The sequence below is a fragment of the Anabrus simplex genome, chromosome 4 (genome assembly GCF_040414725.1).
Source record: "Anabrus simplex isolate iqAnaSimp1 chromosome 4, ASM4041472v1, whole genome shotgun sequence".
NCBI lineage: Eukaryota > Metazoa > Arthropoda > Insecta > Orthoptera > Tettigoniidae > Anabrus > Anabrus simplex.
In genome coordinates this window covers 116,318,137-116,339,776 of record NC_090268.1, presented here as the reverse complement: position 1 = coordinate 116,339,776, position 21,640 = coordinate 116,318,137, and the positions used below count along the sequence as shown (strand labels likewise).

The window sequence follows — 21,640 nt, the reverse complement described above, 5'->3', positions numbered from 1 at the left end:
TTATGAAAAGGCTTTTCTTACTGTTAGGTTCTTCAGTTTCCCGAAACTAAATTTGTGTAAAACATTTATATACTACCATATAAAGAATACATATGGTAATAGTATTATACAGTACTTGGAAAGAAACGGTGATGATAATAAAGTAAACTCGTATCCTCGTCCCGAGGTGGTGCAGCTCTTTTCGGGCACACCCCCAATGGAGTTGAGCTGCACGTACCATTTCAACCATGCACCAGTCCTCCTGCCAGTTTTAAACTTCTGGCAGTACCGGGAATCGAACCCAGGCCCCCGAGGACGGCAGCTAATAACACTAGCCGTTATGCTACGGAGGCGGACACGATGACGAAGATAATGCTGATGATTATGAATGTTGTTTAAAGGGGCCTAACAGCCCCTAAATGTACGAGGAGCAGCAAAATGAAAATTAAAACTTCAAAATGACTAGAATCAAAAGCGAATGATGATGAAAAAATGATCGTGGAACAAAACCAATCAGTGGGTCCAATTCAAAATGTCTTAATTACTGGGGTGATTCTTAATATCTATAGGCGTCAGACCCTGTAGATTTCATGAATTAACGATCATCCCCCAGGAGGGAATAATAATAATAATAATAATAATAATAATAATAATAATAATAATAATAATAATAATAATAATCATCATCATCATCATCATCTGTTTACCCTCCAGGTTCGGTTTTTCCCTCGGACTTTGCGAGGGATCCCACCTCTACCGCCTCAAGGGCAGTGTCCTGGAGCTTCAGACTCTTGGTCGGGGGATACAACTGGGGAGTATGACCAGTACCTCGCCCAGGCGGCCTCACCTGCTATGCTGAACAGGGGCCTTGTGGAGGGATGGGAAGATTGGAAGGGATAGGCAAGGAAGCGGGAAGGAAGCGGCCGTGGCCTGAAGTTAGGTACCAACCCGGCATTCGCCTGGAGGAGAAGTGGGAAACCACGGAAAACCACTTCCAGGATGGCTGAGGTGGGAATCGAACCCACCTCTACTCAGTTGACCTCCCGAGGCTGAGTGGACCCCGTTCCAGCCCTCGTACCACTTTTCAAAAAAATTTCGTGGCAGAGCCGGGAATCGAACCCGGGCCTCCGGGGGTGGCAGCTAATCACGCTAACCACTACACCACAGAGGCGGACAATAATAATAATAATAATAATAATAATAATAATAATAATAATAATAATAATAATAATAATAATAATAATAATAATAATAATTGTACCGGGAGATACACCTCAACTCCGCACATTCAAAAGGAGTGCCTAAAAGAACTCTATCTATCAAGCGAAATGTGAAAAGCTGCTGCATGAAGTTGGGACATTTATCAGAAGATGTCATCACTGAATAACTGAGAAGTTTGTCATTTCTAAGTTTCCTAAACTGATTGGATTTATTTTGTGTTGTTTTGGTGTACATCAATAAGTTTGAACTTTTCTCCATAGATGTCTCTACAAAAACTGAGCTCACGCACTCTGGTGCAAGGTGGAATATTTTTTTATTATATTTTCGAGAATGGTGGTATAATGATGACCAGGGGGCCTCCAGTTACACGTGGAATGCGAACCAAAGGAATATGATTTTTCTTTGAAAATTCTCACATACTTTGGCTGGGATTCGAATCGTGGCCGCCTTAGTAAGAAGCCGTTTTATTTATTTAATTTTTTTTATTTTATTTATTAGTGCCCCTTGCTCAGTGTCCAAGGCTACTACACGTACTAGTTAACTCACCTACAATGTTTGATTACACCAACGTAGAGAGAACATACACTGCCGTTAGTATTTTGAAGTCTTTGAACAGGCTTCTCTCAAATGCTGAAAGGAATTTCTTGTTGATCTCAAATTCCATGTTTCTTAGAATTGAATATGTTATTTATGAAAAGGCGCAAGTCTTTTAGGAAAAATGAGTTTATTAGTGGTAAACGAATCTGTGGGTGTAGTTAGACGCATCTTAGTCGTGAACAAATGTGTATAAGGGAGGCTTGTGGATACAAGCACACACGAATCATTCACGAGTGTAAGGAAAGTTTTCTGTGCAGCGGTTCGTGATTTAACACGGTAGTTAATTTGTGGAGTTCGGAAATGGTTTGTTATTTTGAGGTACTGTAGGACAAAGCTATTAATACCCAAGATAACGTAACTTCTCCTAGTGTTACCTGCAGCCAGTCAGGAAACAGATCTCCTGGAGCAAACATGACTAAGCTGTGCTATGTAAGTAACGTACAGTTGATTTCACTCTATTCGTTTGTAGGAAAATAATCCTAAGATTACATTCCTTTCACCTTAGTAATGTTATTCGTTTTACATCCCACTAATGACTTTAACGAAATTTTGGAGTGGCCAATGACCTGGTATTATATATATCAGGAGTTCTTTACGTGGCGGTAAATCAAAGGACGTGATGTTGGTGTAATTGAATACTTTTGATTATCACCGGACTGAGCCTGGGTTGAACCCACCTACTTGAGATCAGAAAGTCAGCTCTAGCCATTCATCTCGATCAAATAATCAGAGGCCGGGCTGAGTATTTCGGACGGTAGAGCCCAATATCGCAGGTTCGAACCTGGCGCAGTCCGGTGGTATCTGAAAAGTTCGAATACGTCAGCCTTGTGTCGGTAGATTTACCGGCACGTTAAAGAACACCTTAGGGACAACATTCCGGCACCTCGGCGTCACCGCAAGCCGTAAAAGTAGTTAGTGAGACGTCAAATAAATAATATTGCTTATAATCAGAGGAGTCCATTCTAGTGATGATGATGATGATGATGATGATGATGATGATTATTGTTTAAAGGGGCCTAACAGCTAGGTCATCGGCTCCTAATGGTACGAGGTGTAACGAAATGAAAATTAAAACTTCAAAATATATCCACTGACTAGAATCTAATACGAATGTTGACGATAAAATAATCGTAAAACAAAACCATCTGTGGATCGAGTTCATAATGTCATAATCATCGGGATGATGCTTATTATCTAAAGGGTCTAAAATCCAGGTTACCGGCCATTTACAATGGTACTAATCACTAGTAAATCAGAACCATAGTGTTCCTCCTACAGTGGTACTACTCACAGGTAACGTAGACTCATGGTGTCTCTCGCATGGTGGTACTAATCACAGGTACGGTAATGAAGATCCGTGGTATGTCACACACAATGGCACCACTTGCAGTTCACAAAAACCCGTGGTGTTTCGCACATAGGGGTACAACTCACAAGCAACGCAGACCCAAGGTGCTCCTCACATACTGGGACTAATCACAGGCCACGTATACTCGTGGCAGCGCTCACATAGTGGTACTAATCATAGGCAATGCAGACTCACGGTGTATCGCACATTATGGCAACGCCTACAAGCAACACAAGCCCATGGTGTTCCTCACATTGGCACTGCTCTCAAGCAACGAGTGGTAGTAATCACGGGGGTCAACCAAAACCGCGATGTTTCTACTAAAGTGGTATTACACATAGGTAACACAGACCCATTCTGAACTCAGTGGAATACACATGATGACCTCTATCATAAGCAACACTCAGACCCATAGGTTCCTCACATAATGGTACTGCTCCTATATAACGTAGACCCTCGCAAGATGGTACTCGACGCAAGTAACGTCGACTTATGGTGTTCCACACGTAATGGTACTATTCACAATTATTCTCATGGTTCTAATTTCACCATCCTTTGGTCGCCCCTCTTAACCGCCTCTTACGACAGGCACCCCCGCCAACAAGGGGTAGAGAGAGAGAGAGAGATAGATAATAAGAAATAAGTAATCGGACATTTCGACAAATGACCGGACAAAGAAGGAAAAGGTACACGAAGAGCATGAAAATCAAAGACTCCTAGGCCTCGAATGATCTAATAATCTAATGAGTTAATCAAGGGAGGTCGGACAGGATAGATGAAAGTGAGGAGCCTCGCACAAGTAACTGAGGGCCCCGTAGTCGACAACCCACGCTCCCAAGTTGAGAGCCCATGGAGTCCCTTTTAGTCGCCTCTTACGACAGGGAGGGGATACCGTGGGCGTATTCTCCATTTGCGTCCCCCAACGCACAGGGGGTCCTTCTCGTTATCTTGATTGAATATAATGATTCGAATGCATGCTAGGCAAGGTATCTAACCCCTCTTAGCATCAGCACGGCACACGCAATGTTAGGCACAATGTTCACAAAAGCAGGGAACAGTTAAATGAGCCAGAATGAGGCATGCTGATGCTCGGAAGATTACGCATTACTTCTTTTAAGTGACTTACATTCCACTTCGTCTGAATTTTACAGTGCCTACCCCCGCCATTTTTATATCGCCTCTTCAACTGATATTGTGTGGACTTGACCGTTAATTTCTTTCTTACTTATGAATTGTTTTTCGAGTTATTATCGGCTAATGATGACCCAAACTGGGGTCGAAACCAGTACCATTTCCACTTTTAATTAAATAAGAATGTAATCTCTACATCTCTTATTTACTTGTATTGAATAGGTTGAACTACCATATTTATTATTACAATTTAACTGTGATACTTTTCAATACGGAACAATGACATTTTTATCTTTAAATAGTGGTACTACTCACAAGTTAGGTGACCCATGGTGTTCCCCGCGAGATGGTACTAATTACAAGTAGTCTCATGGTTCTAATTCGATCATCCCTTGGTCGCCCCCTTTTAGTCGCTTCTTACGACAGGCAGGGGATACCGTGAGTGTATTCGTCGTCTGCGTCCCCCCACCCATAGGCGGTTGTGTGTTTGGTCCGCGAGAGCTATTTTATTTCGGTCAAGTCCGCCGGCAAGCCGGCCAAACCCACCTATCCGCCACCTGGGACGCGCCACGTGGGAGTATCACCTCTCCCTCTGCTACAGTAGCGTAGTAGGTTCGTGGCAAACCTGTAGTTAGAAGGCTGGAGTTTTACTATCAAAGCCCAGCCTTTATATTTAGACCAAGGCTTCTGTACTTATGGTAAAGAATGGTCAATCATTTTCCAGTTCACTAACAAACGAATAAATAACTGAAATCACCTATATAGCTACCAGCCACATCCATTGTTTATTGAAAATAAAAACAATTAACCAAGGAAGATAGGACAGTTAAGATGACAAGAATAGTCTCGACAAAGTAGATGGAAGCGGTGATGTTCGTTTTAGGTAGGGTTGTATGTTTGCCGCATTCGTGTGAGTTGTGATGATTATTGTTTTAAGAGGAGGTATAACTAGACAACCATCTTCTACATAACCGTAATCAGAGAGAGAAAAGAAACGGAGGGATCCGACACTTCGAAAAATGAAGATATCGGCCAAACGAAGGGCGTGAAAATGAAAGACTCCCTAGCCTTGCAAACCTAATAGCGACGGGGTTGGAAAGGAACAAGAGTTGACCAAGGGAGGCCGGATAGGATAGATGAAAGTGAGGATTCTGGCACAAGTAACTGGAAGTAATGCCAGAACTCAGCTGAGGGCCCCGTGGTTGCTAGCCCATGCTCCGAAATCGAGAGCCGCTTCGGCTCCTTTTAGTCGTCTCTTACGACATGTGGGTGTTATTCTACCACCCTCACCCACAGGAGACCATTTCGAGCCATGGAGGCCATTTCCTTATTACATTTATTCAGCATTCTCTGAAGTTAGATGCCATATGCTGCCATTTCAGAATTGCATTCAGCTAAGGCCACTGAAAGCCCCAGGAGGAGTGGAAGAGTAAGACTGAACTATTCGTAAGCTTGGCACTAAATAGGATGGAGTTGTTAGCTCTATTGCGGCCGATTTTGTCTCCAAGAATTAGTCTGGTAATAATTCCGGGCATACAAGCAGTGAACAGCAGCGTCATATGCCTCTCTGGAATTAGAAATGTGGATTTTCTGATGGCGAATTGAACGTACGTCCTTCCGTGGAGACTGAGGATGTCTCTACCATCTGGGGTAGGTAGCCCCTGATTTCAGCAAAAGCCGATGAAATTCTACTGCGTTGTTCGGAAATTTCCGAGCTTTCTTAGTATCGGTATACTGTATTTTAAAATACCAAATTAAGTCCTTCTATTTGAAGACACACGAAATGTCGCAACCCAAAATGATATTTTGCTGCACTTACTGAGTTCTAATTTAAAAGAACTTTAGTCTGTCGAACACACAGGTTCAACATAAATATTATACTACAACATACCTGTAAAAAACATTATTAAACAAGGTATAAAATACATAATATTACACAAAGAATGACATGTTTGGTTCTTAAAGGAACATCATAAGGTTCTATAGAGTCACAGTCAAATATTTAGAAATAATATTTGTTATCTCTGTTTAATATTTATGAATTTACATTCTAGAACTTTTCTTAACAATGTCCTGCTTTGTTTCCACTGTTCTTGTTCATTAAGAGTTCCCGTAGCGCAGTGGCTAATGCGCTTGCTTCGTAATATGAAAGGCAGGTCCAAATTACACGGACTTCCCCTATCAGACCAGTATATGTATACAATATAATTAAAGGAAAGTATAGAAGGAAATCTAAGTAATGTGAAGATACATTCGGCACAGGGCGAGTTGGCCGTGTGGTTAGAGGGGCGCAGCTATGAGCTTCATTCCGGGATATAGTGCGTTCGAACCCTACTGTCGGCAGCCCTGAAGATGGTTTTCCGTGGTTTCCCATTTTTACACCAGGCAAATGCTGGGGCTGTACCTTAATTAAGGTCACGGCCGTTTTCTTCCCATTCCTAGGCCTTTCCTACCACATCATCGCCATAAGACCTATCTGTGTCGGTGTGACGTTAAGCAAATAGTGTAAAAAAAAAAAAAAAAAGATACATTCGGTGTACACTAAATAAGACGTGGGATACACACGAGGAGAAATACAAGGGTCGAGTCATAAGTCATGGCAACCTTTTTTTTTCTCGCGAACAGGAGACAACACGGAAAATCTAATATATTCATTTGGATATACAGGGCATGTGCTTATGCATAGTGCCTGAAGACAAATTCTGACTTCAGGAGATTCTCGTAGGAAAGTGACAGAACACAGGCCATTGGTAAATATTTTATTATGGTTTAGACAGCAAATAAACAAGACTACGCTCAAAGGACAGGTCTCCACTGGTTACAGACCTTCGAAATAATCACCCAAGGTTTCCAATTTGCGTTGCCAGCGGTGGTTCAGGCGCTGAATACCATTCAATGCCAGTGTATCGCCAACATGTGACACCTCTCTCCGAAATGCTGTTACGATGTCGTCTCTGTTAGCAAACCCTTGTCCACGTAATGGCTTCTTGACTTTGGGGATTAGATCATAGTCACGTGGGCTCAGATCAGGCGAATAAGGTGGGGTGGAAGAACCTGGCCTGGGCGAGGCAAACCGACAGTTGATACTCTACCCCGTTTGAACGCCTCCATCCACCTCGCTACTGTTCTATAGGGCATGACATGCACACCTAATGCTACCTGCAGCTCTGCATGGCATTGGCGTGCATTTCTGCCGCTGAGCACTGCTATTTTAATTTACGATCGTTGCTGCCACATGTTGACTTCCACTTTGTGACGCTTTCACTCACACACTGAACTTGGGGGAATGCTTAGACCCACAGTGTTGTTTACATACACTATCTAGTGGCATCATACGCAAAAACATACCGTACGTTTCCAAATTCATGTCTTAGATTTTCCGTGTTGTCTCCTGTTCGCCAGAAAGAAAATCGTAGCCATGACTTATGACTCGACCTACGTACTAGTTTCTGTAACTCAGTTGTGATCTAGTAAACTATTTCAAAAAGAACAACTATTTATATCATGATATGCCAGAAAGTGGTGTAGGCTATATTCTATATTTCTCCATGAAATCCGGGGACGTTTATCCACCGGACTCGTGGGATATATACAAATGAACACACATTTACTATTCTGGTGTTGGTAGTGGTTGTCGTTTCAAGGGAGGAAATCAACATGATAACCACCCTCATACAGCTCATGCAAATGGACGAAAACGCTCATATAATGAAAAAGGGGAATAACGTTAGTGGGAAGAACGAACGATGCGGTGGAAGAGGCAGAAGCGTTGTGGTAAGGATCGTTATTTGAAACGAGGACACTATGAGGCAGTAAATTACGTCATAATCTCTTCCGGGAAGACTTTTCATAATATGCGAAGTCTTCGTTATTGTGATAATCCTTTGTTTTCTTACGGAGGCATTCGGGACTAAACGATCCTCCCAGCCAGCAAGAATGATAGAAATTCAGTTTTCTTTCGAAGCAAGTTTGAAACAGGTCCTGCTGTGAATTATTCCATCCGGATGGTACCTTGTGAGTTTCGTCATTATTGTTAAGTGCCAGCCCTGTTTTGGGCCGTTCCGGAACTTCTTGGAAGGGAGTAGTGAGTCAGACGACTCGGAAGCTCTCAGCTAGTCTGGAGAGCATGCCGGCCTTCCCGTATGTTCTTTTCGCCTGGTTTTCCCACGCGTTTCTGCGAGGTACAGCGAGAATGTTCCGTCTGTAGCCACATCGCGAATATTCCGGTATATATCCCCCGAGCTAGAAAAAGGAGGCTAGCCGTGAATGGTCAGAGTTTGACTCAGTGTTGAAGTTGGAATTGGACTCGGCTTGCTGGGACTCAGTGGTTGCTCCGAGGGCGACAGCGGTGTTAGCCGTCGCTAGTGTCGTACCGTAGTCTGAACGAGTAGTCTGAATGTTGTTGCGTCGGAGTGTCGTGTGAGTTGTTGGACTGAGACGGCTGTTGGCTTCCGTCATTGTCCTACTGGAGTCAGCGTATGTCAGCGTATTGTCAGGTACGGAACGGAATACTTGTGTTCTGCCTTAGATTACTGTGTACGTGTTTTCGTGGACTGAGGACCGTCGTAGAGTCAGTGACTGGAGCAGCTATCTTGAGTGTAACCTAATTGGAATAGTGATAATGGTCGTTATTGTGAGGAGTATTGTCCTGCTATTTAACTCTGTTGAGCTACTCCTGTTTAGTTGTTCTCTGTGTTTGACAGTGTGAATTACTCGACGTCTTTAGAGTCGAACCAAGGAACAGTCATCGTGTGGCTAGTGGCCCTGTGTTCAAACCTAGCAGTCTGTGCGCAGCTGTTGTGTGGGATGACTGGACTTGCGAGCGCAAGTGAAAGGCCTGTTAATCACGATTACCACCTCCCAGGTAATACTAACGAACCGGGACTTCTAAACAGCCAGCAATTAATGTGGTCATTCATGGCTGAATAGAATTATGTGTGTATATACCAAGTGCATGCATAAGTCTTCTCCGGTTTCACTAAGAGGTGGCGCCAACGAATAGTACGCAGCGTATGAATATGACACATACTCAGATTGTTTCTCTGATATTAACCTACCAACACAAACAAGTCCGCCAAACACTATAGCGTCTATGTTGTACCGTTCAGTGATCATGTCGACGTTTGTGCCTGAGAAAGAACATTTGCTGCACACATTGCTTTTCTTATTTAATAAGAAGGAAAAGGCTGAGGAAAGTCCTCCTTTTCTGGTAGAAACGTATGGTTAACACGCTCCATCCATCAGAACATGTGAGGCATGGTTTCGATAATTTAAAAGTGGTGATTTGTGTCTGGTGGGACCAGAGCGGTATTCTGTATTATGAACACTTGAAGCCCGGTGAAACCGTTAATGCACGACGCTATCACCAACAAATGGTTAATAAAATCACGCAATGGTCGAAAGACGACCGCAATGGGCCAGAAGACATGGCAAAGTGATTTTGCTACATGACAATGCGCGGTCTCATACAGCAATACCAGTGAAGAACACCTTGAAATCGCTTGGATGGAACATCCTTCCACACCCGCCGTACTCTTCCGACCTTGGGTCATCTGACTATTACCTCTTTGCATCAATAGGGCACGCGCTCTCAGAGCAGCACTTCAGCAATTTCAAGGAAGTTCGAAAATAGCTCGACGAATGGTTTGCCGCTAAACACAAGCAGTTTTCCTGGCATGGTATTCATAACTTACCTGAAAGATGGGCGAAGTGTGTAGAAGCTGATGGCCAATATTTTGAATAAACAAAAAATGAATTTCTCTTGAAAATTTCGTGTTTTCTTTACCACAAAACCTGGAAAGACTTATGCGTACACCTGGTAAGTAGGTGTGTACCTTCTTTACTGGGTCATCCAGGAAGAAATCAGAGCCCTAAAACTTACTGTGTTTTATTCTTAACGTTATAGACAGTTGAATGACTCCCATTCCCGTATACACTGACTGACAGAGCAAATGCAACACCAAGAAGGAGTGATGATGATGATGATGCTTGTTGTTTAAAGGGGCCTAACATCGAAGGTCATCGGCCCCTAATGGAACGAGATGGACGAAATGGCATATGATAGTTAAAAGTTAAAACGTAGCCACTGATTAGAGTTTAAAAAAAAGGAATGCGATGAAAAATGAGTATGAAATTAAAACAATCAGTGGATCTAATTCGCAATGCCTTATTGTGGAACAGAAGAAGAAAAATTACAGGAGATAATGGAATAAGGCATTGCCTGCTAGTACAGATATATATACATACTTTACATTAGACGTTAAAAGGACACATTAAAATACGCAACACAAACTAAAATGAAGTCAATAGGATAAGAGCGTAATTGACACAAAGATACAAGCACAAAGGACATCATTACACACGATAAAACAGACCGCTATCCCTCATAAAGCGGATGACGAGGTCTGCTGACTGCTCGTCATCGCGCAAGATAAGGGAGATAGTACTCGGAAGGTTAAGACTACGGCGCAGATCGACCAGGTCCACGCACTCCGTAAGGATGTGTACCACGGTAAGATGGTCGCCGCAGGTACACACCGGAGGGGGTTCTCCTTTCAGTAGATGGGAGTGCGTCAAGATACCGTGGCCGATCCGAAGGCGACATAATACCACGGCTTCCCTCCGCGAAGCCCGAAGGGAAGTCCTCCATACCTTCGTTGTTCCTTTTATCGCTCTCAGCTTATTGGGAAGTGGGATGGCCTGCCACTCCATCTCCCAATGAGACATCACCAGATGTCTCAGCTGAGAGCGAATATCACTTGCTGGAACCTTGAAAGGCAACGGGGGCAGTGTAACTGCCTCCTTGGCAGCCTGATCTGCTAACTCGTTTCCCTCTATGCCCATGTGGCTGGGGAGCCACACAAACGTAATTCTGGTGCCGGCATCCGAACACCCGGCCAGCAGGTCCTGGATCCGCTGCACCAGAGGGTGTCGAGGGAAACAGGTATCAATAGCCTGAAGCGAACTCAAGGAGTCAGTACATACGAGAAAGTGTCGGCGCTCATTGTCGAGTGCGTACCGCAGAGCCTCACAGATAGCATAGAGCTCTGCCGTGTACACACTACAGGTGTCCGGGAGAGCAAAAAGAAACCGATCATTGTCGACAACGAACGCACAGCCCACCTTCGTATCTGTCCTTGAACCATCCGTGTAAACGACGACTGAACCTGGATAGCGGCCAAGAACGGACAGATAGATCCTCCGATAAATCGAAGGGTCCGTGTCTCCTTTCGGGCCAGTGTGCAAATCCAGGATGATTTCAGGTCGTCGTACAACCCACGGAGGTACCCCACTTGGTTGTCTGACAAGGCAAGGAATCGAAGGTACGTCAAACAATTCATAACTGCTATCCAAGCGTATCCCAACCGGCCGCGTCGCACGAGGATGAGCAACGTACAACAAACGGTTGCCATTGCTGAATACGCAGGGATAGCTCGGATGAAGTGGCATCTGTCGCAAATTTGCAGCATACGAAAAAAGCATTTGCTGGCGCCTCAGGTGTAAAGGCGGCACACCAGACTCAGCGAGCAGGCTAGCGATGGGGCTAGTACGAAAAGCTCCCGTCGCCAACCTAACCCCGCTGTGGTGGATACTGTTCAGCTTCGCAAGAACGCTTGGTCTTGCGGAGCCATATGCTGCACTGCCGTAGTCTAACCGAGATAAAATATGTGCCCGATAGAATCGCAGGAGCACCACGCGGTCAGCTCCCCAATTAGTGCTGCTAAGAAACTTCAAGAGGTTAAGCCTCTTGGTGCATTGCACTTTTAGCTCCCGCACGTGTGGCTCCCACGATAATTTACTGTCAAAAAGGAGCCCAAGAAATCGGTAGGTGTCAACAACTGGAAGAACGACATTACCTAGATAAAGCTCAGGATGAGGGTGAAGTGTACGTTGACGACAAAAGTGGACAACGGAGGTCTTTACGGCAGAAAACCGAAAGCCATGTTCTAAGGTCCACTTCTCCACCCTCCTAATAGCTTGCTGTAACTGTCGCTCTGCGACTGCCATACTGCACGAGCTATAGTGCAGAGCAAAATCATCCACATATAGGGACGGTATTACGGCTGGACCAGCAGCAGCGACAATACCGTTTATGGCAATCGCGAACAGAGTGACACTAAGAACCGATCCCTGTGGGACTCCATTTTCTTGAACGTGGTATTGCGAATATGTCCTCCCTACTCGGACACGGAATAGACGGAGGGACAAAAAATTCGCAATAAATACCGGCAAGTTACCTCGGAATCTCCATTGATGCAGGACTGAAAGGATGCCATATCGCCAGGTGGTGTCGTAGGCCTTCTCCAAGTCAAAGAAGACAGCTACCAGGTGCTGTTTGCGGAGAAACGCATCCTGGATAGAGCTCTCCAGGCGTACCAAGTGGTCTGTGGTGGATCGAGCGGCTCGAAATCCACATTGGTACTCGGACAAGAGTCCTTGTTTCTCCAGACACCACACGAGTCTGCGATTTACCATCCTCTCAAATAGCTTACACAGGCAATTTGTAAGACAAATCGGCCTGTAACTTCCTGCATACTTAGGATCTTTGTCAGGCTTGAGGACAGGAATGACTATGCCCTCTCGCCACTGAGACGGAAAATCACCCTCCATCCAGATACGGTTGAACACACGAAGGAGATAGAGTAGACTATCATCACTAAGGTGCTTCAACATCTGGTTGTGGATGTTGTCCGGTCCAGGAGACGTGTCCTTGCAAAGCGCTAGGGCGCTGCGGAGTTCCCACTCCGTAAAGGGCACGTTGTAGTCCTCTGAAGCTTGAGAGGCAAAACTAAGGTGATGACGTTCTGCCTCTCGCTTCACAGCGAGGAAATCAGGATTGTAATTCCCGGAGCCGGAGACATCCGCGAAATGACTAGCAAGATGGTTAGCAATCGCGAGGGGATCAGTGGCGACACTGCCTGCAATGGAAATTCCCGGTACAGCAGATGATCCTTGAATACCCGAAATTCGTCGAAGTTTCGTCCACACTTGAGATGATGGAGTATGTGACGTCATGGACGACACATATCTCTCCCATGAAGCCTTCTTACTTTGTCGAATAAGAACTCGCGCCTTAGCGCGGAGTTTCTTAAATGCTACCAAGTTGGCCACAGTAGGCTGTCTACGGTAACGCTTATGAGCGCGACGGCGTTCTTTGATGGCTGCTGCTATTTCATCGTTCCACCAAGGAACGAGTTTTCGGCGAGGGGTCCCCGAGAAAAACGGAATGGACTCCTCAGCAGCAGCAAGAATAACTTGGGTGATGTAAGTTATTTCCTCGCCGACGGTCCGCCTGACATCATCGTTAAAGACAGCTAGTGATGTGTACTTTGGCCAATCAGCATGTTGAAGAATCCATCGAGGGGGAGCCTCGACGGGTTTATGATTCAACAAAGTAAGAACGATGGGAAAATGGTCACTGTCACAGAGATCATCGTGTGCATTCCACCGAAACAGTGGAACCAACGTTCGGCTGCATAGACTAACGTCTATGCGAGAATATGTGCCGTAACGTACACTGAAGTGAGTTGGTTCCCCTGTGTTCAAAACACATAAATCCAGATCTGATAGAAGTGTTTCCAGCTCTCTTCCTCGGGGGCAAGGCGTCTCAGAGCCCCATATGGGGTGATGGGCGTTAAAATCTCCCAATAAGAGGAAGGGTGGTGGAAGCTGATCCATAAGATCAGCGACATCATTGATGTTCAGATGCTGGCCTGGTGGAAGATAAACATTACACACTGTTGCTATGACAGGCAGCGAGACGCGAACAGCTACAGCCTCAAGAGGGGTTCTTAATGGAACCTCTTCGCTGTAGCTATCAGAACGTACAAAAATGCCAACGCCTCCGGAAGCCCGGTGAGCATAGTATCGTTCTGTCGAGTATAGTTTGAAATTCCTCAAGACCGTGTGATGACCAGGTCGGAAATTGGTCTCCTGAATACAGACTATACTCGCTGCGTACTCACTAATAAGCTGACGTAACTCAGCAAGATGCCTGTCATAACCGTTACAATTCCACTGTAACAGTGCCATAGTGTGGACTATAAAAGGAGTGTTAGGTAATGAGCGACAAAATGCTCGTAAGCCTAAACACTATCTAGTTCTACATCCGTAGATGTAGAGGAGAGCGCGACATCCATCCCGTCATCAAAAGATGGCAGGGGTGCCGCCCAGAACTTCGACGCTTTTCGGGCGCGAGGGGGTCCCCTACGAGGAGAGCGCGCAGGTTTGGGAGCAGGAGTGCCTCCCGGCGCAGATTCATATCCCCCAGGTGGAGGGCATGACCTCTCCTTCGCAGGGGAAGTCCGAGAGCGCTCAGGACGGGCGCTCTTCTTCCCCTTTTTCTTTTCAAGTTTAGACGGGCTGGGAGATGGTTTCCCAGCCCTGGTCAACGAAGCCGCCTCCGCCGGCTGGGGCACGACTTTCGTCGACCTCCTAGGGGGGGGAGACTTAGTCTTCCCCCCTTGCTGTGCCGGCTGGCTCCCAGCCGGCACAGACTTCTGGTTGGTCGAAGGTGGGGTGGTCCCCCCTTCGAGCTTTGACTATTTGCGACGTTGCTGGGAGCAGCAACAGTCGCCTTGGGCGCAGCGGTCTGGACAGGTGTCTTGGTCGTAAATGACGAACCTGGAAGACTCTGAGCTATCAAGCTATAGTCGAGTGTACGGGCAGGTGTATTCGTAGAATTAAACTTACGGCGCGCTTCCTGGTAGGAAAGACCATCCAGGGTCTTGATCTCCTGGATCTTCTTCTCACTCAGGTATGTCGGACAGTTCCGATCCCGAGGAGAATGAAAACCGGAGCAGTTAGTGCACTTGTATGGAGTTGTGCACTCCTCCGCGCCGTGAGCTACTCGTCCACATGTACCACATACAGCCTGATTCGAACAGCGAGAGACCATATGTCCGAATCGCTGGCATTGATAGCATCGCATAGGAGGCGGGATGTACGGCCTCACATCGCAACGATAAGTTGTTACCTTGACTTTCTCTGGTAACACTGACAACTTGAAAGAGACAATGAAGGCACCAGTGGCAACGTCTTCACCGTTGACTTTGCGCGTAATGCGCCGGACGTGTGTCACGCCGCGGTTCTTCATGTCTTCCATCAACTCGTCGTCAGTGTTCAAAATAAGGTCGCGGTGAAAGATGACTCCGCGAACCAGGTTCATGGACTTATGCTCCTCCACTTTGACGGGGATGTCGCCAAAGTGCTCGCACTTAAGCAACTGATCAGCTTGCAGTGCTGTACGAGTTTTTAGAAGCAAACTACCGTTGCGCATTTTCTTTAGTTCCTCCAGTTCGCCATAGACGCCTTCGATGTGTCTACTAAACAGGATCGACTTCACCAGCTTAAAATCGTGCCCATCGGTTCTGGTAGCGACCAGAAACCTAGGGAAGCTGGATCCCATTCCTTCACGCTGCGCATGTTCCCAGGGAGTTGAACCTCTCAGGGAAGCAAAAGTTAAAGACTTAGGTGGGCGACCACCTTGTGAGAGCCGACTTCATTTGGAAGCCATGCCCGATAGCATCCTCCCCGAATGCCACCCACTCCGATCAGGGGTCTCTGTAGCCGAACCAAGCAGCCAAGGCAATACCCACCTGGTCGTAGCAGGTATTGCCCGGGGTCCGATGTTGAACGATGCCTAATACGGGATGACTGAGGCAATGAGCACTAGGACTCCCTTCCTCCAGTCACCCGCAATAGCATGTACCCCATAGCGTGTACAGAGCACTAACAATAGGAAAAATAAATAAAAATAATTAATAATAATATGTCCTTCTGGCATTCGGCTGTGCGGGGACCTGCGTTGTCAGGCGGATACCACTGCCCGGGTACATGATACTCCCACCCGCCGCGTCCTGGGTGGTTGCTGGCACGGGCTTTCGAGCGTAGTCGCACACATAGGAGCTCCATCGCCGGGCAGCACGCACATCAAATTTTGAATGGTCTACATCTGACCCTCGGAAAAATAATAAAAATATAAAGAGGGGACCATGGCCACATGACCCTTTAAGTCGCCTTCTACGACAGGCAGGGATTACCTATGGATGTATTCAGCCTCTCCCATCCACAGGAGGTCCATCACATTATACCAACCGCAATCCATGTCCACGCCAAGGTCGCCCCTTTTTGTCGCCTCTTACGACAGGCAGGGGATACCGCGGGTGTATTCTGCATGTGTGTCCCCCACCCGCAGGGGGTAGTGTGTTTGGTCCGCGAGAGGTATTTTATTTCCCTCAAGTCCGCCGGCAAGCCGGTTAGGACCCCCCTATCCGCCACCTGGGACGCGCCACGTGGGAGTATCACCTCTCCCCCTGCTACGCCATCGTAGTAGGTTCGTGGCCAAGAAGGAGTGGTCAGAACTTTATGCCAATTGCAGGGTAGACTGACGTCACTGAGGTATGCTCATGATGTGAAATGCGCCGCTGTGCTGCGCACGTAGCGAACGATAAATGGGACACGGCGTTGGCGAATGGCCCACTTTGTACCGTGATTTCTCAGCCGACAGTCATTGTAGAACGTGTTGTCGTGTGCCACAGGACACGTGTATAGCTAAGAATGCCAGGCCGCCGTCAACGGAGGCATTTCCAGCAGACAGACGACTTTACGAGGGGTATGGTGATCGGGCTGAGAAGGGCAGGTTGGTCGCTTCGTCAAATCGCAGCCGATACCCATAGGGATGTGTCCTCGGTGCAGCGCCTGTGGCGAAGATGGTTGGCGCAGGGACATGTGGCACGTGCGAGGGGTCCAGGCGCAGCCCGAGTGACGTCAGCACGCGAGGATCGGCGCATCCGCCGCCAAGCGGTGGCAGCCCCGCACGCCACGTCAACCGCCATTCTTCAGCATGTGCAAGACACCCTGGCTGTTCCAATATCGACCAGAACAATTTCCCGTCGATTGGTTGAAGGAGGCCTGCACTCCCGGCGTCCGCTCAGAAGACTACCATTGACTCCACAGCATAGACGTGCACGCCTGGCATGGTGCCGGGCTAGAGCGACTTGGATGAGGGAATGGCGGAACGTCGTGTTCTCCGATGAGTCACGCTTCTGTTCTGTCAGTGATAGTCACCGCAGACGAGTGTGGCGTCGGCGTGGAGAAAGGTCAAATCCGGCAGTAACTGTGGAGCACCCTACCGCTAGACAACGCGGCAACATGGTTTGGGGCGCTATTGCGTATGATTCCACGTCACCTCTAGTGCGTATTCAAGGCACGTTAAATGCCCACCGCTACGTGCAGCATGTGCTGCGGCCGGTGGCAGTCCCGTACCTTCAGGGGCTGCCCAATGCTCTGTTTCAGCAGGATAATGCCCGCCCACACACTGCTCGCATCTCCCAACAGGCTCTACGAGGTGTACAGATGCTTCCGTGGCCAGCGTACTCTCCGGATCTCTCACCAATCGAACACGTGTGGGATCTCATTGGACGCCGTTTGCAAACTCTGCCCCAGCCTCGTACGGACGACCAACTGTGGCAAATGGTTGACAGAGAATGGAGAACCATCCCTCGGGACACCATCCGCACTCTTATTGACTCTGTACCTCGACGTGTTTCTGCGTGCATCGCCGCTCGCGGTGGTCGTACATCCTACTGAGTCGATGCCGTGCGCATTGTGTAACCTGCATATCGGTTTGAAATAAACATCAATTATTCGTCCGTGCCGTCTCTGTTTTTTCCCCAACTTTCATCCCTTTCAAACCACTCCTTCTTGGTGTTGCATTTGCTCTGTCAGTCAGTGTATTTGGATACTTAGTAAGCTATTCGTTTAGCCCTGATACTGCTTTATTACTGGAGTACTTTTCGGTTATTTTTTGTCTTCTTCCATCTGAATCTTATACAACGATGTTTACGAAATTTATTGGTCTGTACATTTGCTCTACTTTTTTAAAGTGGGTATTCTTTTCGTCATCATGACAGCGAGTGCGTGACTAGTAGTAGAAGCAGAGTAGGCAGTGGTAAGGGACGCGTAAGTCGACTGAGACAAAACACGCCAATGCTGTACACGCTCATTTTGGCTCTGTTGTCTGTATTGTCAGTTTTGGTTGCTTCACAAGCAGAAGACCTAAAAGACACGTATGTCTTTGGGTAAACTGGTTTGTTTAGAACAGTTCGTGACTTCTGACTCATTCCTCCCATGCAGTCGGTATGAAGAAAGCCAGTCACATGACTTGCTAGTATTATCTTCTCAATATTTTCACTATTTAGAAGCCCTTGATAGAGTTACATATGACCCTAAAGCATGCGTGTTTATTGTACACGCATGTACATAAATGGTATCCCGATATAAACAAAGTATGACATTGCCCTACCTCCTCACTTAACGCATTGCTGCTGGTAGACAGCCTGCTACAAGACTGTTGTGATTGAAATGGGCAGAGTGGAAGATGTATAGCAATATACACACTGTGCGTTCGCCCGTTCACTCCCTTCCCCTCTTCCTCCCGTTTTCGGTACTGGAGTGGCCTTCAACACTACCCCTTCACTCTCTCCCTTCCCTTTCAGTACTGGAGTGGAGCAGTGTTGATTATTTATGTCGGGACACCATTTCTGTCATTGCGTGTACACGTGCTATCTGGTATTTTGTGTTCATATTAATTCAAAGAACATACACCTGCAGTTTTGAAGTATGCTCCAAGGGAGTGGATCTGGCGACCTGCTGCCTCATTTTCTCGCAACAAGGCATATCCTCGCACTTATTCAAGAAGAAAAAAGATCCTTCTCTATGTCCTTTAAGGATCCCTATTCTGGCATTCATTAAAATATACAAATACACCGTGCATATTACTCTATGTATTATGATTTGTTCTTGTTTCTGATTTTCAGATCTTGCTGTTCGTGCTTCCAGCATGGGCTTACATCCCTGAAAGGTACGAGGATTACTTCCCAAGTTCTTCGGATTCATCTGTAAGCGTTATTCCCGGGAAGCCCTCAACCAGCATTAATAAAACTCCTTTACCCAGCATGAATGATAAGATTCACGATAAGATACTTGGACCAACAGGTCCAAAAGAATATCCGTATGAAAACACACCAATTGTATACGGAAGTTCGCTTGGAGGTGAACAATCAGAGGTACAGTTTTCCGGATCTGAGAAGCCCAGTAATGAGCATAGAGGAGATAAAGATGAAAATCTTCACAATCAAGAACAAGGAGGGGGACAGACTGAGGGTCACGGAGACGTAAAGCAGCCAGGGAGTAACGGAGGAGAAGAGTTAGGTGCTGTAGAAGTTTGGAATAAAGAAGGAGAATTCGCTGGCACAGAGGGTGGAAGTAAAGGAGAAGAAGAATTCGGAAATGTAGGAGGAGGGAATGATGGTGAAGGATCTTCGGTTAATGAAGGTCAAGAAGGACATGCATCTCATCATGGAGAAGGGCAATTTTGGAATATACCCGGGTGGCATAATAATCACCAGGGAGAACACTATCCTGCTGGATGGCATCATCATGGTTCTGTTAGTGCTGGCAGCAGCAGCAGCATCAGCAGCAGCGCTGGTGGTAGTGTTGTTGGTGGCATTCATAGCGGTCATGGTGTTCCCGGCTGGGGATACCTCGGCCACTGGGCGGGGTCACTAGGGAATTTTCGTTAGTGCAACAAATAAGTGATTTGCTTATCGGCAGTTTAAAAATGAATAAGAATTATATTGAATCACAAATTGTTCAAAGATCCTTCGACATTTTAAATTCAAAATTTAACTCTGTTAACGACATGTAGTTAGAACTGTTCTCATTAAATAGTAATTTTGAGTCCATAATCCTTATTTAATATTATTTCATTCTTAATTCGTCACTGGTTGCGTTTATGTTAAGAAGGTGGTTGGTCCCAGGTGATCGTCGCGCTCATGGGAAAGACATAGCACTGAAAGCGGCTGTCTGGAACCCATCTCTCCACTGGCGATATCTAAAATTGTTTGTTCACAAAACTGAAAATGGAAGATAAACAGAGTTCTGTTTCTAAGCCCAATGGCTAATGAGTCCACAAATATTGGAAAACAAAGGTGAGCGCGGCGCTCACTCCGCGACCACCGGAGGTTTAATATCCTCCTTGTCCTCAGAGTGTTCCCGAAAATAGGGGACATAATCAGGACGTGGATAGTACACCCTAAAACAACCTAAAACGTTCATATGGTATGCCGACGTACCCTATTTTCTCATCAGCTTTAACACCAGTATTCACCATTTGTAACGCAGACACCAGGAACAGCATATTGTTGGTAATAGAATGTTCTAAAACAATGGGTGCTTCGTCAGCATTTTCCCAAGCTTTTGGCGGGAAACTTGAAATTTTGCTGAGGCAGCATTTTTTCTGTTGCAGGCAAGGTTATTGGCCTCTAGTCAATGACGTCACCATGACGTCAAACCTTTACATACAATGTTGATTTCAACTTTACCACCCCCTACCCTGCTACCATAACACATCAACACAAAACACGATATATGCGCGCAGATACTTACCTCACTTACCTCTCTTCATAAATTGCCGTGGATGGACTGGAACGAACTAAAACAGTTCGGAGCTGCACCCGTGCGTAGACAAAAGGGGAGCGAGAGGACAGAAAGGTAAGAACCCGTAACCCCCATGAATAAAAGAATGGATCAAAAGAAAATGGGGTTTATTATAGACACACACAATATTAAAATGAGCAAAAAAGGGAAGCTGCATTAAAAGTTACTTACATAACTGCAGAAAAATAAAACATCAAGTAGTATCCCGTTCAATGACATATTAAGTTTTGTATTACACGGCGACAGTACACACGATCGCACTATTCACTTCCGTATGACCACATAAAAATACAAATTCGTTTCAGAAAAATAATGTGACGTGGAACACGTTATCGAAGGAATCAGGAAATGGAACCACGAAAGGGATAATGCAGTCGTACTAATGCGGACCGCGCACATATCAACAGTTAGCATCCGTGCTCCAAACGAGCGTCCACTCGATGCTAGCGCGTCACAACAACCATGCCAAAGCACAGCCTCCCAAAGGAGCAGAAGCAAAAGAACAAGATGATGTTGCCACAGTTACAAAACAAAAACTAATCGCCGACAATGGAGCAGATAACGGCCTAGAAATATAAAATAGCACACCACACATGGCCCGAACCGGCCAACTAAGACGAAAAATAAAAGAAAAAGAAAATTAAAATTAAAATTACGAGATACGGAGAGTACTATAAACCGTACACAGGCAGGCAGCACAGACACGCACACACACGTATGAACAAGAAAAGAGACCCAATATAAAATCGACCCAGACAGACCGGTATGTCAAGGCACGACGTATACTTTCGCACAGGATAGCGACGGGTATCATGGACTCACGAGCATGGTTCGAAAACCACAGATACAATGCTGGACGCCTCA

At 46.2% G+C, this 21,640-nt stretch overlaps 1 protein-coding gene across 1 annotated transcript; it reads left to right on the top strand.

Annotated features, from left to right (window-relative positions):
* The first annotated feature begins 2,180 nt into the window (after positions 1–2,180).
* On the top strand, positions 2,181–19,926 carry LOC137500540 (uncharacterized). The gene is made up of 2 exons (XM_068227466.1): positions 2,181–2,226; positions 19,096–19,926. The coding sequence occupies exons 1-2, from the start codon at positions 2,209–2,211 to the stop codon at positions 19,858–19,860; spliced, it is 783 nt and encodes a 260-aa protein (XP_068083567.1). The 5' UTR covers positions 2,181–2,208; the 3' UTR covers positions 19,861–19,926.
* Positions 19,927–21,640: the final 1,714 nt, after the last annotated feature.